The following is a 19,097-nucleotide window of genomic DNA, read 5'->3' on the forward strand; positions in this document are numbered from 1 at the left end:
TCTGTTAGTTCATGTTACCTAATGCATAATATTAATGTAATGCATTATCACTGTTTTGCATAAACTCTTCTCTCAATGGCATGTTCAAAACAAAACTGATGTTGTTGGGTCAAGGCGGTCTCTATCTGCAGCGTTCGGGACACGGAGAACAACGAACAGTTCAAGCTAATAATGAACATGAGCCGCTCTCCGGCTCTTCATCGTCTGAGGTGAACGCTCAAGTGTGAACAAACGCTGCCAGATGTGACACCAGCAGCTGGAGGAAAACAATCAGATCACGAGAGACAGATATGTGCTTTCTCTCAGAGCGGCTTAATCGCTCTCTGTGATTCATTTCTCTGATTAAAAGAATAGGATCATCTGTTAAGATTTGATGAGCAGCTGCAGAAATACGGCTGTTTCTACTCACAAAATTCACGGTTCGGATCATTTTCCGGATCAGCAAAAAAATAAATAAATATTTGGGGGGGGGGGGGGTAACTTTGCTTTTCATTTATTACTTAAAGCTCACTTGAAGTTCTTCGATACTACATCAAACACTACTTGCCTAACTTATAAAGTTCAAACATTATTAAATACAAGTGAACAGTCAGTAATAAAATAAGAACAAACACACAAAGCAGAGATGAACACTAAATAAAGTTACAAAGTCTAACAGTAGTGTTCAGGTCCAGAAATTAATAATTAAGCCTAAATGTAAAATAACACTATTTGTTCACTGTAGAAATTAATTATAGTTTCATCTTTGTTAAAGCTGTATTTTGTTATTTTATTAACATTAATGACACAGGAATATTAGGCTGCTGTCACTTTAAGAGCGAATAAACTGACACACATGTGGTTTCTTTCTCCACTGTTCACTTCTGACAGAACCGAGAGAAAACTTGCTGAGATATTGAGGGTATTTAGACATCAGTGTGTTCATGTGTCTGTTCAAGAGCAAGGAAACGCGAATGAGGAATCAATACTGTGTTCGAGCTCTATCTGAAACACACCTCTCTCTCTCTCTCTCTCTCTCTCTCTCTCTCTCTCTCTCTCTCTCTCTCTCTCTCTCTCTCTCTCTCTCTCTCTCTCTCTCTCTCTCTCTCTCTCTCTCTCTCTCTCTCTCTCTCTCTCTCTCTCTCTCTCTCTCTCTCTCTCTCTCTCTCTCTGCGAGTGTGTGCATGGTTGTGCGCACAGATAATGCGCAAATCCTGAGTTTCGCCTCTTCTTCTGCGTTTAAAATTGTTTGAATGTGTAAATTGGCAAGACAAAACACGTCCAAATGATGGTTAAATTTAGCAGTTAATCCGCGAATCACGTGTGTGCCGAACCGTGGGAGCCGATCCGTACGGATCACGGATCAACTGTTTCACACCGAGGTAACTATCCCAGGGTACAGTTGTGCTGACTTTATCAGCCCTGGCCGAGGAAGAAACCAAACCCATGCAGGCGTTCACAGCTCGAGACATGTGACCTCCGGAAGACACGAGCGGCTGATTGGATGTTTCCGTGTGCTGAGTTTCAGGGTGTGTTTGTTCTACAGGAAGATTAACAGATGAACAGAGGAAGTGCATCAAAGAGCACAAAACAACAACGAACATCTTAATATGTCTGAGACTTCTCGAGGAAAACACATGAATCAATGCATTTTACTGCACACTTACTCATAGTTGTTAGTTGCACTTTTAAAAGAGTATAAAGCATTAAAAATATACAATCTACACCCGATTCTGTGTTTTTACATCAGGTTTTAATGCATTATAATCTAATGGTGTAACTGTGAATAGATACTGAATAGTTTACAACCAATTCCATGTGCTTTATTGTGTTATAACGCTTTAAAACCATAAAGTACTATAATTTAATAAATGTAATAGAATATGCAATAAAATATATAATTATACATAATTTAACATAAAAATTATTGAGGTAATGATTATAAATGAAAACATTTAATGATATGTAAAATTATATATATATATATATATATATATATATATATATATATATATTATTGTTAATTTATATCTATATAAAATATTATACATAGTTATGTAACTATAAATAATATTATATGTATTATATATTGGTTATATAATATAGGTTACGATTATAATTGGAAAGATATAACGCAATTTAAATTAGTAAAATTTGAAATATATAGTAAAATATTATTATAACCAATTTCGTGTACTGTATCAAGTTTTAATGCATTATGTAAGTACTATAATAATAATTACATTAACAATAACAGTGCATAATATAATATGTAATACAATATATAATTATTATACTATATATACATAGTACTACATATAGTTACAGGTAATTATATATGTAGTATATTATATAATTATATAATCATATAATTTAATTGAGCTTACAATTTTAAATGGAAAGAAATAATGCAATTTATAAGTTATTTACATATTTCATGTGCTGTATTATGAGCTTTAATGCATTATACTCTTTAAAATGTACAATTATATACAATATAATAATATAATTTAATTGAGGTTACAATTAATGTTAAACAAAATAAAACATAAATATGTTGATTTATATAAAATGATATGAAAGGCATGATGTTAAAGAACGGTCAAAGTCGGAGCTGATCTATTCAGAAACACATGCTGACGTCAGGTGACTGAAGATAAGACCTCAGCAGACACGAGGTCATGACCCCGTAATCAATGTCCAATCATCCAGAGGATCTCTCCTCAGGAGCACATCTGTCCTTCCCAATATCTCCGTGGATGAGATCAAGGTCTGGCACATGGATCGTGTCTGTCTGCATTCTCTGTTCATGAGCTCTAGATGTCCGAGAGCAGTGCCCAGGCCTCCTGATTAACAAGTGCTCATACTTACACAACTGCACAGTCAAAAACGCTGGGTTATTTGTTTAACCCAACCGTTGGGTCAATATGTTGGGTTATTTTCCAAAAATATTGGGTCATTTTTTAAATCTTTGGGTAATTTCTAGAAATAACTCAACTGTCAACTATAGTTGTTCTGTGCTGCTGATTTGACAGACCGTTTGTAGGTTTATGAAACACTGAGCAGGAGCCCTCTCTTCTAAGGCCCTGTGAATTCAGTTTCATTTTTACCCAAATTCCTCATTTTTTCCCCAAATTAAGTTTTTCTGTTTTAAAGTTTCTGGATTATGTTTTATTTCTTCTTTTGGGGGGATTTTTATTAGTTTTAATCAAATTTCAGTAGTCAAAAAACAAATTAATTTAATTAATTTAAAGCCAATTTATAAAAAAGTTAACAACATTTTTAATTTTAGGTATAAACGTGCTTCATTTTTAAAATGTTTTATTTTACATTTTTTTTTTTTTTTCAATAACATTTTTCTGGATTCTGTTTTAATGATTAAATAAAATTGTAGTAGTCAAAAAGCATGTCTAATTAATTTAAAATAATGAAACATACAATTCAACAACAATTTATTAAAAGTGTAACATTTACAAGTGTACATTTTAAGATCCTTATAAAATTGGCTCCCAAAAATTTATTTTCCAAATTCTTTTTTTTCCTGGATTTTCTTTTAATGGTTTAATAATTTTTAATAAGCAAAAAGAATGTCTAATTTTTAAAACTTTAATAAACTAAATGTATTAAAAACCCTTACGAAATATATTAAGAAATTTTGTGTTTTAATCTTTCTTGATTTCGGATTTAATACGAATGTACCATCAAAAACAGTGGTAATCAAATGAAATCAAATAAAATGCAATCAAATTAAAACTTTTATTTTATAGCACACAAAGTGCTGCACAATACTGTTAAAACAAAGAGAAGTTTTAATGATTGTATTATTAATAATGTTACTTTGAGAAGTACATTCTACCGTCACAATTTCTTCAAGTTAAACTGAACTTTTATTTTGGCGTTGTAGTTGACTTGAGTTTTGAATTTCTGTGCTGAAGTGAGATCATGAAGTTCACGTGTTTATGACGGCAGACGCTGAAAACACCACGACTTTGAGTATCAATTCAAACTCATATTTCAATAACTGACCTTTTGTGCCTGAATATTCACAGACACCAGTCCATATCCCCATATGATTAAGTGTGCAGTACTACTTTTGATTTATTCATCCAAAATTTGCCACATTCAGTGACATTCCGTATTATACAGTAAATCCCATTTTTATAAGCGGATTGACTCTTCCTCAAAAGCCGGTGTTGTGGTCACCGATTCAGCGACGGACCCTCGAGGAACGGGCTGTTATTATAAGCTGCTGGGGAATGCTGGGTAAATATTTAGTCTGACAGAATAAGCAGTAATAAATCACAGAAGGTAGGAGTCCACGCTTGGCAGAGTCATCTGTTCACACGCTGGATCATGTGACACATTACGCGCTCAGAAACGCAAACGCATGTGTTCACTCCATGACACATTATTTCAGTATGTCTCGTTCGGGTGATTAGATCATTTTCATATCTGGTGAACTCTTAATGGATTTCAGCGACGACATAAAGGAGGCAAATTTCATTGCTTTTCCATAAACACCAGACATGGATCCGTCTCTGAAGAACGCAGCACACATGAGCCGCTATCTGGACAGGATCGGTTTCAGATAATCTGTGTTGTGAGACGGGAAGTTCAGTGGCGTGTCGTAGTTCACGTGTGCTATAATACCAGGACTCCATTAGACAGTGCATCACACACAGCGCACTTTCTCCACTGGAGGATCTCACAAGAACCGGGCCAGGGCACATTTCACCCAAACTACTTTAACAGATATATTCTGCAGAAAGAAAATTAATCAATTAATCAATTTTGCATGCATGCAGGATTCAATTTAGAGTAAAACTTTGTAATTTAAATTATTTTTTGATTTTTTGTGTGCATAAAAATACATTTTGCACAAAGAAAAAAAATTATTGCATAAAGAAGAATTTAATTTAAGGCAATTTACATAAAAAAGAAAACTAATTAATTCATCAATTTTGCATGCATGCATGATTAAATAAATACTTTTTGCATAAAAATATGAAGAAACACAAAGAAATGAAAAAAAAATTTTTTTCATTTCAAAAAATACATAAAGGCAATTAGATATTGTATAAATAAGTAAATATAAATGAAGACAATCAAATAAATATATATTGTACAATAAAATCAATAACGTTTTTATTAAAATAATAAATAAATATTGAATATTTTTTTTTTTTGTAAATAAATAGCCTAAGTAAATAAAGCATAGAAAATAAAACCTATTTTAGGACCATTATGATTTTTTGACCTATGTTTGTTTTACAGTAATGAAAATTTGGGTGTAAATGTGTTTAATTGCAAATGTCACAATGCAAAAGAAGTCTCACATTTTTAACCCAATGTTTGTGGTTGTCCATATCTGAAACAACCCAGCATTTTTTAGAGTGTAGACTTCATGTTCTCTATGCAAAATCATTTTTCTTTATGGTGAAATATGACCACCAAAAAAATATCAATGCAAACAAACAATGCAAAATGTGAATGCATTGAAGAAAAGCACATATGATAAGCTCTATATGAACTGGGTCAGTCAGAAGCCGACATGTACAGATGATTGACGTCGTACAGTGAGCGTGAAGGTTAACAGAACATCTTCAACATCTGAACATCTCCTTTAAAAGTGAGTAAAGCGTGTCGTTCAGTGCACACGAGACAGACGTGTGTGTGTGTGTGTGTCCTGATATATTCACATTCACACCCAGTGAAGCCTGTCCAGCCTGATGGGCTTTTAATGCACTGAAACACACACACACACACACACACACACACACACACACACACGCTCTGAGTTAACTTCACATTCCTGCTACCAATTAAAGCCTCATCCCCTCAGACTTAATGACGCTGATGGCTTGCGACAGGCCAATTCAACATCTTGCTTTTCTAGAGCTTTGTTTAGAAAGAAAAGTTATTAAAGGAAGGAGAACAAAAAAAAAGTGTTTTGAATAACAGCTTAACACCTGCAGTGAGAAAGAGTCTCGACTGGTTTCGCTTCAGCACCAGATTTGGACGCCACATGGTGACCGACACAGCAAGATGGTTTATCAGCATTATTACTGTTATATTTATATTATTATTTTATTTATAGACATGTTTGTTTGGTCAGGATATCATATATTATTATATATATATATATATATTTTATTATATTTATTATTTATATTATTATTATAATATATATATATATATATATATATATATATATATATATATATATATATATTACTTCCTTATTTAATTTTTTTTGTATGATAAACAATCTTATTGTTCTTTGTGTGTGTATATGTATATTGAATGTTTTAAATGCTAGAATATAATGAATATGTGAGAATATGCTCAACACAAACACAAAGCGTGATTGTATCCAGATAACATGAAACATTTTAATATATATATATAAAAACAAAAACTTTTAACCTTATATATATATATATATATATATATATATATATATATATATATATATATATATATATATATATATAAAACCAATACACAAATTACCAATATACAAATTAAATATTTGTATTTAATATACAAATTATACAAATAATATATTAAAATATAGAAATGCTGCTGTATTGAGTGTTGGAGAGCAGATCTGAGACTCATTCACCAGGCGAGGACTGTAAACTTTCCACGCTTGTTGGGAATGAAGTTTGTGAAGAATGTGGCAACAACATCCATCAAGTCTTCACGTCATGGGAAAGGACTAAAACTTTAACAACACCTACTCAATCTTTTAAAATTGCTTTAGGAAGAGTTTTTAAAGGTCTTCAGCACTGAGCACACAGTAAAACACTGAGCTGTGAATCTCTCTCTCTCACTATTATATTATAATTGATAAGCCTCTCTCACTCTCACTCTCTCTCTCTCAATTCAATTCAATTCAAATGAGCTTTATTGGCATGACTTGTACAGTATTGCCAAAGCATTGGCTATTACATAAGCAATGAACAAAATAAACAAAAAAACAACAACAAAAAAAAACTCTCACTCACTCTCTCACACTCACACTCTCTCTCACACTCTCTCTCACACACACTCTCTCTCTCTCTCTCTCTCTCTCACTCTCACTTCTCACTCTCTCTTCTCACTCTCTCTTCTCACTCTCTCTCTCACACTCTCTTCTCACACTCTCACACTCACTCTCTCACACTCACTCTCTCACACTCACTCTCTCACACTCACTCTCTCACACTCACTCTCTCACACTCACTCTCTCACACTCTCTCTCACACTCTCTCTCACACTCTCTCTCACACTCTCTCTCACACACTCTCTCTCTCTCTCTCTCTCTCACTCTCTCTCACTCTCTCTCACTCTCACACTCACACTCTCTCTTCTCACACTCTCTCTCACTCTCACACTCACTCTCTCTCACACTCTCTCTCACACTCTCTCTCACACTCTCTCTCACACTCTCTCTCACACTCTCTCTCACACACTCTCTCTCTCTCTCACACACTCTCTCACACTCTCTCTCACACTCTCACACACTCTCTCTCTCTCACACACTCTCTCTCACACTCTCTCTCACACTCTCTCTCACACTCTCTCTCACACTCTCTCTCACACTCTCTCTCACACTCTCTCTCACACTCTCTCTCACACACTCTCTCTCTCTCTTCTCACACTCTCTCTCACTCTCACACTCACTCTCTCACACTCTCTCTCACACTCACTCTCTCTCACTCTCTCTCACACTCTCTCTCACACTCTCTCTCACACTCTCTCTCACACACTCTCTCTCTCTCTCTCTCTCACTCTCTCTCTCTCACTTTCTCGATTCTCACCAACTATAGAAATAGTACGACTGGACTAAAAAACTGAGACTTTACCAACAAAACATGCATCATCTTCCAGTTAATGTCTATACTGTGGTTAAGACTTCATTTGAGGTTTACAGGCTTTACAGCAAATAAAATATTTCTTTATGCAATAAACCATGCAGATTCTTTTCCTGCTGTTCTCTTCTGAAAATACTAGAGATGATCTTGCCATTTATGTAGCCTGGTAATACCAGACTCTGCTACTTCACTTTGCTTCGTAGAGAGAGTCTGGAATGGCATAATAGAGAAGTGTTTTCTCTCTCGCAGGGGGGCGCTTGTCTGAAGTTTAAAATCATTGGTTACCCGTAAGCCAATCACATAACGTTTGGTTATGGCGTGTGTTATGCGCATGCTCAGCCGCATCTAACTTCCACTGTAAACACATGTATGATGCAAAAACTAAACCATCGAGCGAAATACCGGAGTGAACATGGCTGTGTGCGACTTTTGCAGATTATGTGAAGTAAATCTACGCAAGTACGCATCCACCACGGTACAATCAGCGTCTACGTCACGTCTCTCAGCCTGCCCTCTGTTCGTTGATTGGCCCGGCTGTTTTCAGGCCGGTGGAAAACTGAAAGATACGCTGCTATCTCAGACTGACTACAGGAGCGAAATGAAATTAGCGGAAGTAGGAAGTCTGACGTAGTCAGGCTACCATTTATGTACATTTTTTGCAATTTGGTCCTTTCATTCGCATTCATTGTTTTTAAAACAATAAACACAAGAGTGCAAAGAATTGCAAAATGTAGCTCATAATACTTCATAATGATTTTTTTTATGTCTGCAAAAAACAATAAATAAAATAAAATGACAACCATCAAATGGTTTATCATACTAAAGTAAATAATATATATAATAATATAAAGATATAATAGAAACTAGAAAATAACAATAATAGGGTTTTTTATTATAAAACTTGATAAGCCAGTTTAATATAACTGATTATACGGTCGGTATATGAAAAAATATAAACGAAAAGAAATTAAATGAAAAAGATAATAAATAAATAAATAATAATAGATAGAAAATAATAATAATTGTGTTTTTAATTATAAAAAAGGATAAGCCACTTTAATACAACTGATTATACAGTTGGTATATGAAATGAAATAAAAATGAAATAAAATGAAAATCGAAATGAAAAAAATAATAATAAATGAAATAAAATAAAAATAAAATAATATTTTGATTACTACTCAACTCAACTTTTTTACAGGTTTTACAGGGTTAAATGATGTGACACGTAACAGCTTCCCATAGTTTCCCAGAACGAACGAAGTGTCTTCGCTTGCACCCGTCCCAGCACTCTCAGGAGGACCACACACACACACACACGCCTGATGCCCTGACCAAACAAACACCAGCAAATCAGTCATGAGACCAGCGTCCGGATTCAATCACCCCCTCCTGCCCCATTCATCCCGTCAGACGAGAGCCGAGACCGTGGACACCCACGCTGCTCATTCACAGCCCAGAACCGCTCCACACACACACACACACATACACTGAAGACCTGGCCAGTGTCTCTGATGACCTCTGACCCCCTGCATCCGGGACGGTCAGGCGTACAGGGATCTGCACGCTAGGTCTGGCCTGACACTGAACAGCAGATCTTTATTGCCCATCTTAGATCCGGGCGGCCCATGTCTCACTCAGACTACTGATGCAGCGTAAAGATAAGGATTAAAGCGATAGTTCACACAAAGATGAAATTTACCCCATGATTTACACTCACCCTGAAGTCATCCTAGGTGTATATGACATTCTTCTTTCAGACGAATACAATCAGAGTTATATTCAAAAATGTCCTGGCTCTTCCAAGCTTTATAATGGGAATTAATGGCTGTTTATGTTTTGAAGTCCATAAAAAGTGCATCTATCCATGATAAAAGAGCTCCACACGGCTCTGCGGGGGTTAATAAAGGCCTTCTAAAGTGAAGCGATGTGTTATTGTAAGAAAAATATCCATATTATAACTTTATCAAGTAAAATAACTAGCTTCCAGCAGACGGGTGAATATTTTTCTTACACGAATACATTGAGCACTTTATGATGGATAGATGCACTTTTATGATGGATAGATGCACTTTTATGATGGATAGATGCACGTTTATGATGGATAGATGCACTTTTATGATGGATAGATGCACTTTTATCATGGATAGATGCACTTTTATCATGGATAGATGCACTTTTATGATGGATAGATGCACTTTTATGATGGATAGATGCACTTTTATCATGGATAGATGCACTTTTATGATGGATAGATGCACTTTTATGATGGATAGATGCACTTTTATGATGATAGATGCACTTTTATCATGGATAGATGCACTTTTATCATGGATAGATGCACTTTTATGATGGATGGATGCACTTTTATCATGGATAGATGCACTTTTATGATGGATGGATGCTTTTTTATGGACTTATGAACTATCCCTTTAAGCCACAGATGTTGGGAAACGACACACTTACGCTTAAGTTCCTGTCCCAGATCTGTATGGTGCCGTCCTGGCAGCCGGCGGCGATGAGTTTTCCGTCTCGGCTGTAAGTGCAGCACGTGGGCGTCACTTTCTTGCCCTGCAGAGATCGAGGCTTGAACACTGACTTGTGCTTCTTCTCGGAGCTCAGATCCCACGTCCGCACAGTCCTGAGAACAAGACAAATCAGATCAGATCAAATATAAAATAAATCAAATTACCAAAAATAACATAAACAAATCAAAACAAATCAAAAAAAAAAAAAAAAAAAGCTAATAATAAAATACATTTACATTTCTAGCTTTTAGAATTAGATCAAATTAAATTAAAAATAGATAAATTAAATACAATTTTAAATTAAATAAAAAAAAATATTTCATTAAATAAAAAATAAAAATGTAACTAAATGAAAAATAAAACGATACAATTAATTTATATTTTTGCATTTTGGCTCATTAATTCTCGTTAACAATAACATAATAACAAAAAGAATGCAATGAATTGCAAACAAAGCTTATAATACTCTTATTTTGTGACTTTTCTTTTGATATTTGTAAAATAAAATAAAACAAAATAGGTTATTTTAGATTTTACACTGTACATCATCAAAACAAAAAGTTTATATAACACAAATATAAAAAATAGGTTTAATATTAATAATAAAGTGGTTTCCAATTACATTTATAAACTGATAAACCCATTCAATTTGCATTAAGTAAAATAATATAATAGATATTTTCCATAAAAATTAAATATTAAAAAAAATTAAATCAAGTGCTGATCCTCACATACACAGCTGTGACACACTAGTAAAGACGTCAACAAGTTCACCTTTCCAAACTAATACACTTCATAAAGAAGAAAAATGACCATCATTTTCCTAATTTTGAAAACATTAACAGATAATTCAGGACGCTTGCCATCATTTTCACAGTAAAGGTGTCTGGTCTGCTGTGTTTCTGTGCTGTAGAGACATTCCTGCAGTAAATCATGCAAATAGTAATTTAAAGTGAAGAAATGTGTAGAAAATGAAGTTTAAGAGCGGCTGAGAGACGAGAAACGAGAGAGGAATCACTCATTCATCGGGAAAGCAGAGAGAGTGAGAGAGAGAGAGAGAGAGAGAGAGAGAGAGAGAGAGAGAGAGAGAGAGAGAGAGAGAGAGAGATGAAGAGAGAGAGAGAGAGAGAGAGATGAAGAGAGAGCGCGAGAGAGAGATGAAGAGAGAGAGATGAAGAGAGAGAGAGATGAAGAGAGAGAGAGAGAGAGATGAAGAGAGCGCGAGAGAGAGAGAGAGAGAGCGAGATGAAGAGAGAGCGAGAGAGCGAGAGAGAGAGAGAGAGAGCGAGATGAAGAGAGAGCGAGAGAGCGAGAGAGAGAGAGAGAGAGAGATGAAGAGAGAGCGAGAGAGAGAGGGCGAGAGAGAGAGCGAGAGAGAGCGAGAGAGAGAATCATAAATAAATAAAATGATCTGAAATAAATATTTATAAAATAATCATTGTTGATTTATTAGACAAGATATCAGACAATTATTATTTATTGATAAGATAATGAATATATATTTTTTGATCAGATAATGATTTATTTATTAATCTATCAGATAATGATTTATTTATCTATTTATCTGTCAGATGAAGATATTATTCATCTAATCACATGCACTTTCTGTAAAGCTGCTTTGAAATGATGTGTATTGTGAAAAGCGCTAAACAAATAAATGCGAATTGAATTGAATCAGATAAATTATTTTTTTATTTATCAGATAATTTTTTTTATCTATCAGATGATTTTTATCTATGATATTATGATATTTATCTATCAGATGATTTTATTTATGATATGATATTTATCTGTCGGATGATGATGTTTTTTTTTATTTATCTATCAGATAATATATTTTTTTATTTATCCATCAGATAACGAGTATCTATTTATCTATCAGATTATGATTTTTTAAAAGCTTTAAATGTTATTTATTTCTCTATTTCTCTATTTATTGAATTATATGAATGTGAATTAATTATGAATATGAATGTGAATTAATTATGAAAACAAATGTGAATTATGAATATGAATGAATGGAATCCACTGACAGATTCAAACTAAAACAAATCTACAAATGATTCATTAATGAATTAATACAGAGTTCAAAAGCACCTCATCCAATCAGATTCCAGTGGCAGAAATATCTGCAGTATTGATATTTGAGTGATCTGACTCTGGATTCATACGGACACACGAGAGCTTTCTTCAGTCGTAAACGCAGAGGAACGAGAGAGGACAGTACATCAGCGTGACAGGCATATTTGAAGGATCCATGAAATCCCAATTTTCTTGCCGACATCTGCTGAACACATTACAGCTGTTGAGCGGGACACAGCGAGATACAAACACAGATGAGCCAGATCAACGAGTAATGCGATTCCCAGATAACACACAGCGGTCACGGTGAAGGTGAAGGTGTAGACCGGAGGTCAGAGGTCAGAGGTCAAGCGAAGGCCGACAACATGATAATGCAGTTGCTCAGTGTCTTCAGGCCGATTACATGCAAAACCGCTGGACTAATTCAGATAAACGCTTCTGAACGACACATCAAAACACAACTCACTGCAGTTGGTCGCTTTTCATGTCAGTCAGACAGTCTCAGAATAAAACACATTTATATATATATATATATATGCATTCGGTATATTTACACTGTTTATAAATATTTAGTATAATAATTATATCATTAAAGAAATTGTAAATGTTAAATTACACTGTGTGTGTGTGTATATATACATACATATAAACATATACATATAAATATTATATATATATATAATACTAAATTACCTATTATAAATAAAATATATATATGTAAAATTAGAAAAAAAGAAAATCTTTATCAAAAGTGACTTAGAAATTAATTTATTTTAAGTATGCAATAACATGAGAAATAAGTATTAAAACATATGTGAAAAATGTTATATAAAAATTAAAACATTAAAAATGTGTAATAATATTATATAATATTATAATTATTTAAATATATAATGAATACATTATTTAAAAAAATATAAATATATACAGAAAATATATAATATAAATTATCATCATATAATAATTATATAAATGTATAAATAATATAATTATTATTATACAATTTAATAATTATATAAATATATCATTAATACCTTCAGAAATTATAATGCAATTAATAAATATGTACAATAATATAAATTACAATCATATATAATAATAAATGATATAATATAATAATAATATAAGTGCATATAATAAATATAAAAATATATTCATGAAAATATACTCAAAGTATATTTACTTTAGTATAAAAAAGTATATGCTGTTTGTTGAGGCCTGTAAGATGATGAAAACCTGTTTCCTCTCTGAAGTGACGGAGAAGAGCGTCTGTCATCAGAAGCGTCCATCTCACTTTACTCCTCGTATCTACAGTCGTCCCGTCGAGGTGAGAAGCGACCAGGAGAGGTCAAACATGTTTAGAGAGAGAGCGAACCAACAGGCCGGTCATGTCCTACTCTGACCAGCTGTGACCTCAGGGGTCAAAGGTCACCCGAGCCGCGCATAAACACACAGACAACCTCGATAGCGGATTCCAGCAGAGACACACTCACTGTGTTTAGACAAGACGCCGGTTCCAGGCCAAACAAACGTCAGACGAAACCGCCTGTCTGTCTGTCCGAGGATGGGAAACTCATCACATGACAAAGAGCAGATTAACATCACAGAACATAAACCAGCTCGTCTGCACATGGGGAACCACAGGGCTCACAGCTGGCCAGATGCGGATCAGAGGAAGACGTTCAAGAGGTTTCAGCAAATAAACGGGAGAAATATCAATCGGATCTTGATAGTTTTGTTCAATTAAAGATTATATGGAAGCCTGTTTCCGCCACAGAATAAAAAAAAAAAAGGTAATAGCGACTTTTTATCTCAAATCTGAATTTTTTATCTCAGAATTGTGTGATATAGTCGCAATCGCGTGTTAAAAAGTCAGAATTGCGAGAAATAAACTCGGAATTCTGACTTTTTTTTCTCAGAATTGCGTGTTTATATCTCGCAATTCTGACTTTATAACACGCAATTCTGAGTTTATGTCTCGCAATTCTGACTTTATAACACGCAATTCTGAGTTTATGTCTCACAACTCTGACTTTATAACAGTTCTTGTTATAGTTCAGTTCAGGCTTTATGACTAAGTCAGAATTGTGAGATAAAAAGTCAAAATTGTGAGAAAAATAAAATTGTTTTCCTTAGAATTGGACTTTATATCTTTAAATTCTGACATATTTTCTCAGAATTGTGAGAAATTCGCAATTGCAAGTTATAAAGTTGCAGGTGCGAGAAAAAAAGCCAGAATTGCGAGTTTATCTCGCAATTGCAACTTTATATGTCGCAATTCTGACTTTATAACACGCAATTCTGACTTTATAACACGCAATTCTGATTTTGTCTCACAATTCTGACTTTATAACACGCAATTCTAGCTTTATAACACGCAATTATGAGTTTGTCTCGCAATTCTGACTTTATAACACGTAATTATGAGTTTATGTCTCGCAATTCTAACTTTATAACACGCAATTATGAGTTTATAACACGCAATTCTGATTTTGTCTCACAATTCTGACTTTATAACACGCAATTCTAACTTTATAACACGCAATTATGAGTTTGTCTCGCAATTCTAACTTTATAACACGTAATTATGGGTTTATGTCTCGCAATTCTAACTTTATAACACGCAATTATGAGTTTATGTCTCGCAATTCTAACTTTATAACACGCAATTATGAGTTTATGTCTCGCAATTTTGACTTTATAACACGCAATTGAGTTTATGTCTCGCAATTCTAACTTTATAACACGCAATTATGAGTTTATGTCTCGCAATTCTAACTTTATAACACGCAATTATGAGTTTATGTCTCGCAATTCTAACTTTATAACACGCAATTATGAGTTTATGTCTCGCAATTCTAACTTTATAACACGAAATTATGGGTTTATGTCTCGCAATTCTAACTTTATAACACGCAATTATGAGTTTGTCTCGCAATTCTAACTTTATAACACGAAATTATGGGTTTATGTCTCGCAATTCTAACTTTATAACACGAAATTATGAGTTTGTCTCGCAATTCTAACTTTATAACGACTACTCACAGATCAGGTAATATATTGGACCTTATCTACACACGCTACTGCTCCACTGACCATACACTGGTCACTCCACTGCACACCTCAGATCACTTCCTCCTCACTCTCAACATCAACCTGCCACGGAACACAACACACACTCCTCCACAGGTCACTTTTCGGCGAAACCTACGCTCACTCTCACCCTCTCGTCTATCCTCTCTGGTCTCATCCACACTTCCTCCACCTGATCAGCTTTCAACACTAGATACTAACAGTGCAACTGATAATCTTTTCTCCACTTTAACATCCTGCTTGGACACCTTCTGCCCCCTTTCCTCCAGGCCAGCCCGCGCCACACCCTCTGCCCCCTGGTTATCTGATGTTCTCCGGGAACATCGTTCGAAACTTAGGGGTGCAGAGAGGAAGTGGCGCAAATCAAAAGATCCTACTGATCTTGGTCTTTATCAGTCCCTCCTCTCTTCCTTCTCTGATAATATCTCTACTGCTAAAATGACTTACTATCACAACAAAATTAACAATTCTTCAGACTCTCGCATGCTTTTCAAAACCTTCTCCTCTCTTCTCAACCCTCCTCCTCCTCCTCCTTCATCAACACTAAATGCTGACGATTTTGCTACATTCTTTATAAATAAAACAACCTCCATCAGCGGCCAATTTAGCAATCCACAAATTGACACACACACTTTTCCAGCTAACACGCACTCTCTACCCTCCTTCTCTCTACTCTCAGAGACAGAAGTCTCCAATCTCCTCCTTTCCAATCGCCCTACCACCTGTCCGCTTGATCCTATTCCCACTAACCTACTTCAAGCCATTTCATCCTCAGTTGTACCCACACTCACACACATCATAAACACCTCTCTTCACACTGGTACCTTTCCCACAGCATTTAAGCAGGCTCGGGTAACCCCACTGCTTAAGAAACCCACTCTAAATCCAGCACATCTGGAGAATTACAGACCAGTATCTCTCCTTCCATTCGTCGCGAAAACACTTGAGCGAGTTGTTTTCAACCAGATCTCTTCCTTCCTTACACAGAACAACCTCTTGGACAACAATCAATCTGGTTTCAAAAGCGGACACTCAACTGAGACGGCCCTGCTCTCAGTAATTGAAGCTCTGAGACTGGCAAGAGCAGCCTCCAAATCCTCAGTTCTCATCCTGCTGGATCTGTCTGCTGCCTTTGACACAGTTAACCACCAGATCCTCCTGTCAATCCTAAAGACGAAGGGCATCTCGGGAACCGCACTCCAATGGTTCAAGTCATACCTCTCAGGTAGGTCCTTTAGGGTTTCGTGGAGGGGTGAGGTGTCTAAGACACAACATCTAGCTACTGGAGTGCCTCAGGGCTCAGTGCTTGGACCACTTCTCTTCTCCATCTACATGACATCACTAGGATCTGTGATTCAGAAACATGGTTTTTCCTATCACTGCTACGCTGATGACACACAACTCTACCTCTCATTCCAGCCCGACGATCCGACGGTAGCTGATCGTATCTCAGCCTGCCTGACAGACATTTCTGGCTGGATGAAGGACCACCACCTTCAACTAAACCTTGCGAAGACAGAGCTACTCGTGGTCCCGGCCAACCCAACACTTCACCACAACTTCACCATTCAGCTAGACTCGTCATCCATAACTCCATCTAGATCAGCCAGGAACCTTGGTGTGGTAATTGATGATCAATTGAACTTCACAGACCACATTGCAAGAACTGCCCGGTCATGTAGATTTGCCTTGTACAACATTAGGAGGATCAGACCCTTCCTATCAGAACATGCTACTCAACTCCTTGTCCAAGCGCTTGTTTTATCCAGACTTGACTATTGCAACGCTCTCCTGGCTGGTCTTCCAGCTTGCACAGTCAAACCTCTGCAACTGATCCAGAACGCCGCAGCTAGAGTGGTCTTTAACGAGCCGAAAAGGGCACATGTCACTCCTCTCCTCACAAAACTGCACTGGTTGCCAGTTGCCGCTCGCATCAAATTCAAGTCACTGACGTTTGCCTACAGAACAACCACTGGTTCTGCTCCCTTTTACTCTAACTCTTTACTTCAGACTTATGTGCCTTCCAGGAACTTGCGCTCTGCAAGTGAACGGCGTCTTGTGGTGCCATCTCAAAGAGGCACAAAATCTCTTTCTCGGACCTTTACCATGACTGTTCCCTGCTGGTGGAATGATCTGCCGAACTCAACCAGAGCGGCTGAGTCCATAGCCACTTTTAAGAAACGGCTGAAGACACTTCTTTTTCGACAGCACTTGATCCAGTAATACTAACACTTTCTCTCTACTACTCTATTCTGTTCTATTAAAAAAAAAAAAAAAAAAAATGCGTTTATTTAAACTGAGAAGGGTCATAGCACTTGCATTTTGTTGTCCTACTGCTAGTTTAACTGCTTCTATTGTTCTCATTTGTAAGTCGCTTTGGATAAAAGCGTCTGCTAAATGAATAAATGTAAATGTAAATGTAAATAACACGCAATTATGAGTTTGTCTCGCAATTCTAGCTTTATAACACGCAATTATGAGTTTATGTCTCGCAATTCTAACTTTATAACACGCAATTATGAGTTTGTCTCGCAATTCTAGCTTTATAACACGTAATTATGGGTTTATGTCTCGCAATTCTAACTTTATAACACGCAATTATGAGTTTGTCTCGCAATTCTAACTTTATAACACGTAATTATGAGTTTGTCTCGCAATTCTAGCTTTATAACACGCAATTATGAGTTTATGTCTCGCAATTCTAACTTTATAACACGCAATTATGAGTTTGTCTCGCAATTCTAGCTTTATAACACGCAATTATGAGTTTATGTCTCGCAATTCTAACTTTATAACACGCAATTATGAGTTTATGTCTCGCAATTCTAACTTTATAACACGCAATTATGAGTTTGTCTCGCAATTCTAACTTTATAACACGCAATTATGAGTTTGTCTCGCAATTCTAACTTTATAACACGCAATTATGAGTTTGTCTCGCAATTCTAACTTTATAACACGAAATTATGGGTTTATGTCTCGCAATTCTAACTTTATAACACGAAATTATGAGTTTGTCTCGCAATTCTAACTTTATAACACGCAATTATGAGTTTGTCTCGCAATTCTAGCTTTATAACACGTAATTATGGGTTTATGTCTCGCAATTCTAACTTTATAACACGCAATTATGGGTTTATGTCTCGCAATTCTAACTTTATAACACGAAATTATGGGTTTATGTCTCGCAATTCTAACTTTATAACACGCAATTATGGGTTTATGTCTCGCAATTCTAACTTTATAACACGAAATTATGAGTTTGTCTCGCAATTCTAACTTTATAACACGCAATTATGAGTTTATGTCTCGCAATTCTAACTTTATAACACGCAATTATGAGTTTGTCTCGCAATTCTAACTTTATAACACGAAATTATGGGTTTATGTCTCGCAATTCTAACTTTATAACACGCAATTATGGGTTTATGTCTCGCAATTCTAACTTTATAACACGAAATTATGGGTTTATGTCTCGCAATTCTAACTTTATAACACGCAATTATGGGTTTATGTCTCGCAATTCTAACTTTATAACACGCAATTATGAGTTTGT

The 19,097-nt window shown here is 35.4% G+C and overlaps 2 protein-coding genes across 3 annotated transcripts in view; one reads left to right on the top strand and one right to left on the bottom strand.

The window, feature by feature from the left end:
* wdr70 (WD repeat domain 70) overlaps positions 1-19,097 on the bottom strand; it is a 91,268-nt gene that overhangs the window by 42,072 nt on the left and 30,099 nt on the right. For both annotated transcript variants that reach the window (XR_013819981.1, XM_079860758.1), the window contains exon 10: positions 10,305-10,479. Coding sequence is in view for 1 of the 2 variants with exons in the window: in XM_079860758.1 (XP_079716884.1) it covers positions 10,305-10,479 (175 nt within the window). In the remaining variant the exon portion in view is untranslated. The remainder of the gene's footprint in view (positions 1-10,304; positions 10,480-19,097) is intronic.
* LOC307152053 (uncharacterized protein) lies at positions 14,013-17,119 on the top strand (the record flags this gene model as incomplete). Its single annotated transcript, XM_079860449.1, has 3 exons — positions 14,013-14,137; positions 15,496-16,766; positions 16,961-17,119. 3 exons carry the CDS (start codon positions 14,013-14,015, stop codon positions 16,981-16,983), a joined length of 1,419 nt encoding a protein of 472 aa, XP_079716575.1. The 3' UTR covers positions 16,984-17,119.

Source organism: Squalius cephalus, assembly GCF_949319135.1.
Source record: "Squalius cephalus genome assembly, chromosome: 24".
Taxonomy (NCBI): domain Eukaryota; kingdom Metazoa; phylum Chordata; class Actinopteri; order Cypriniformes; family Leuciscidae; genus Squalius; species Squalius cephalus.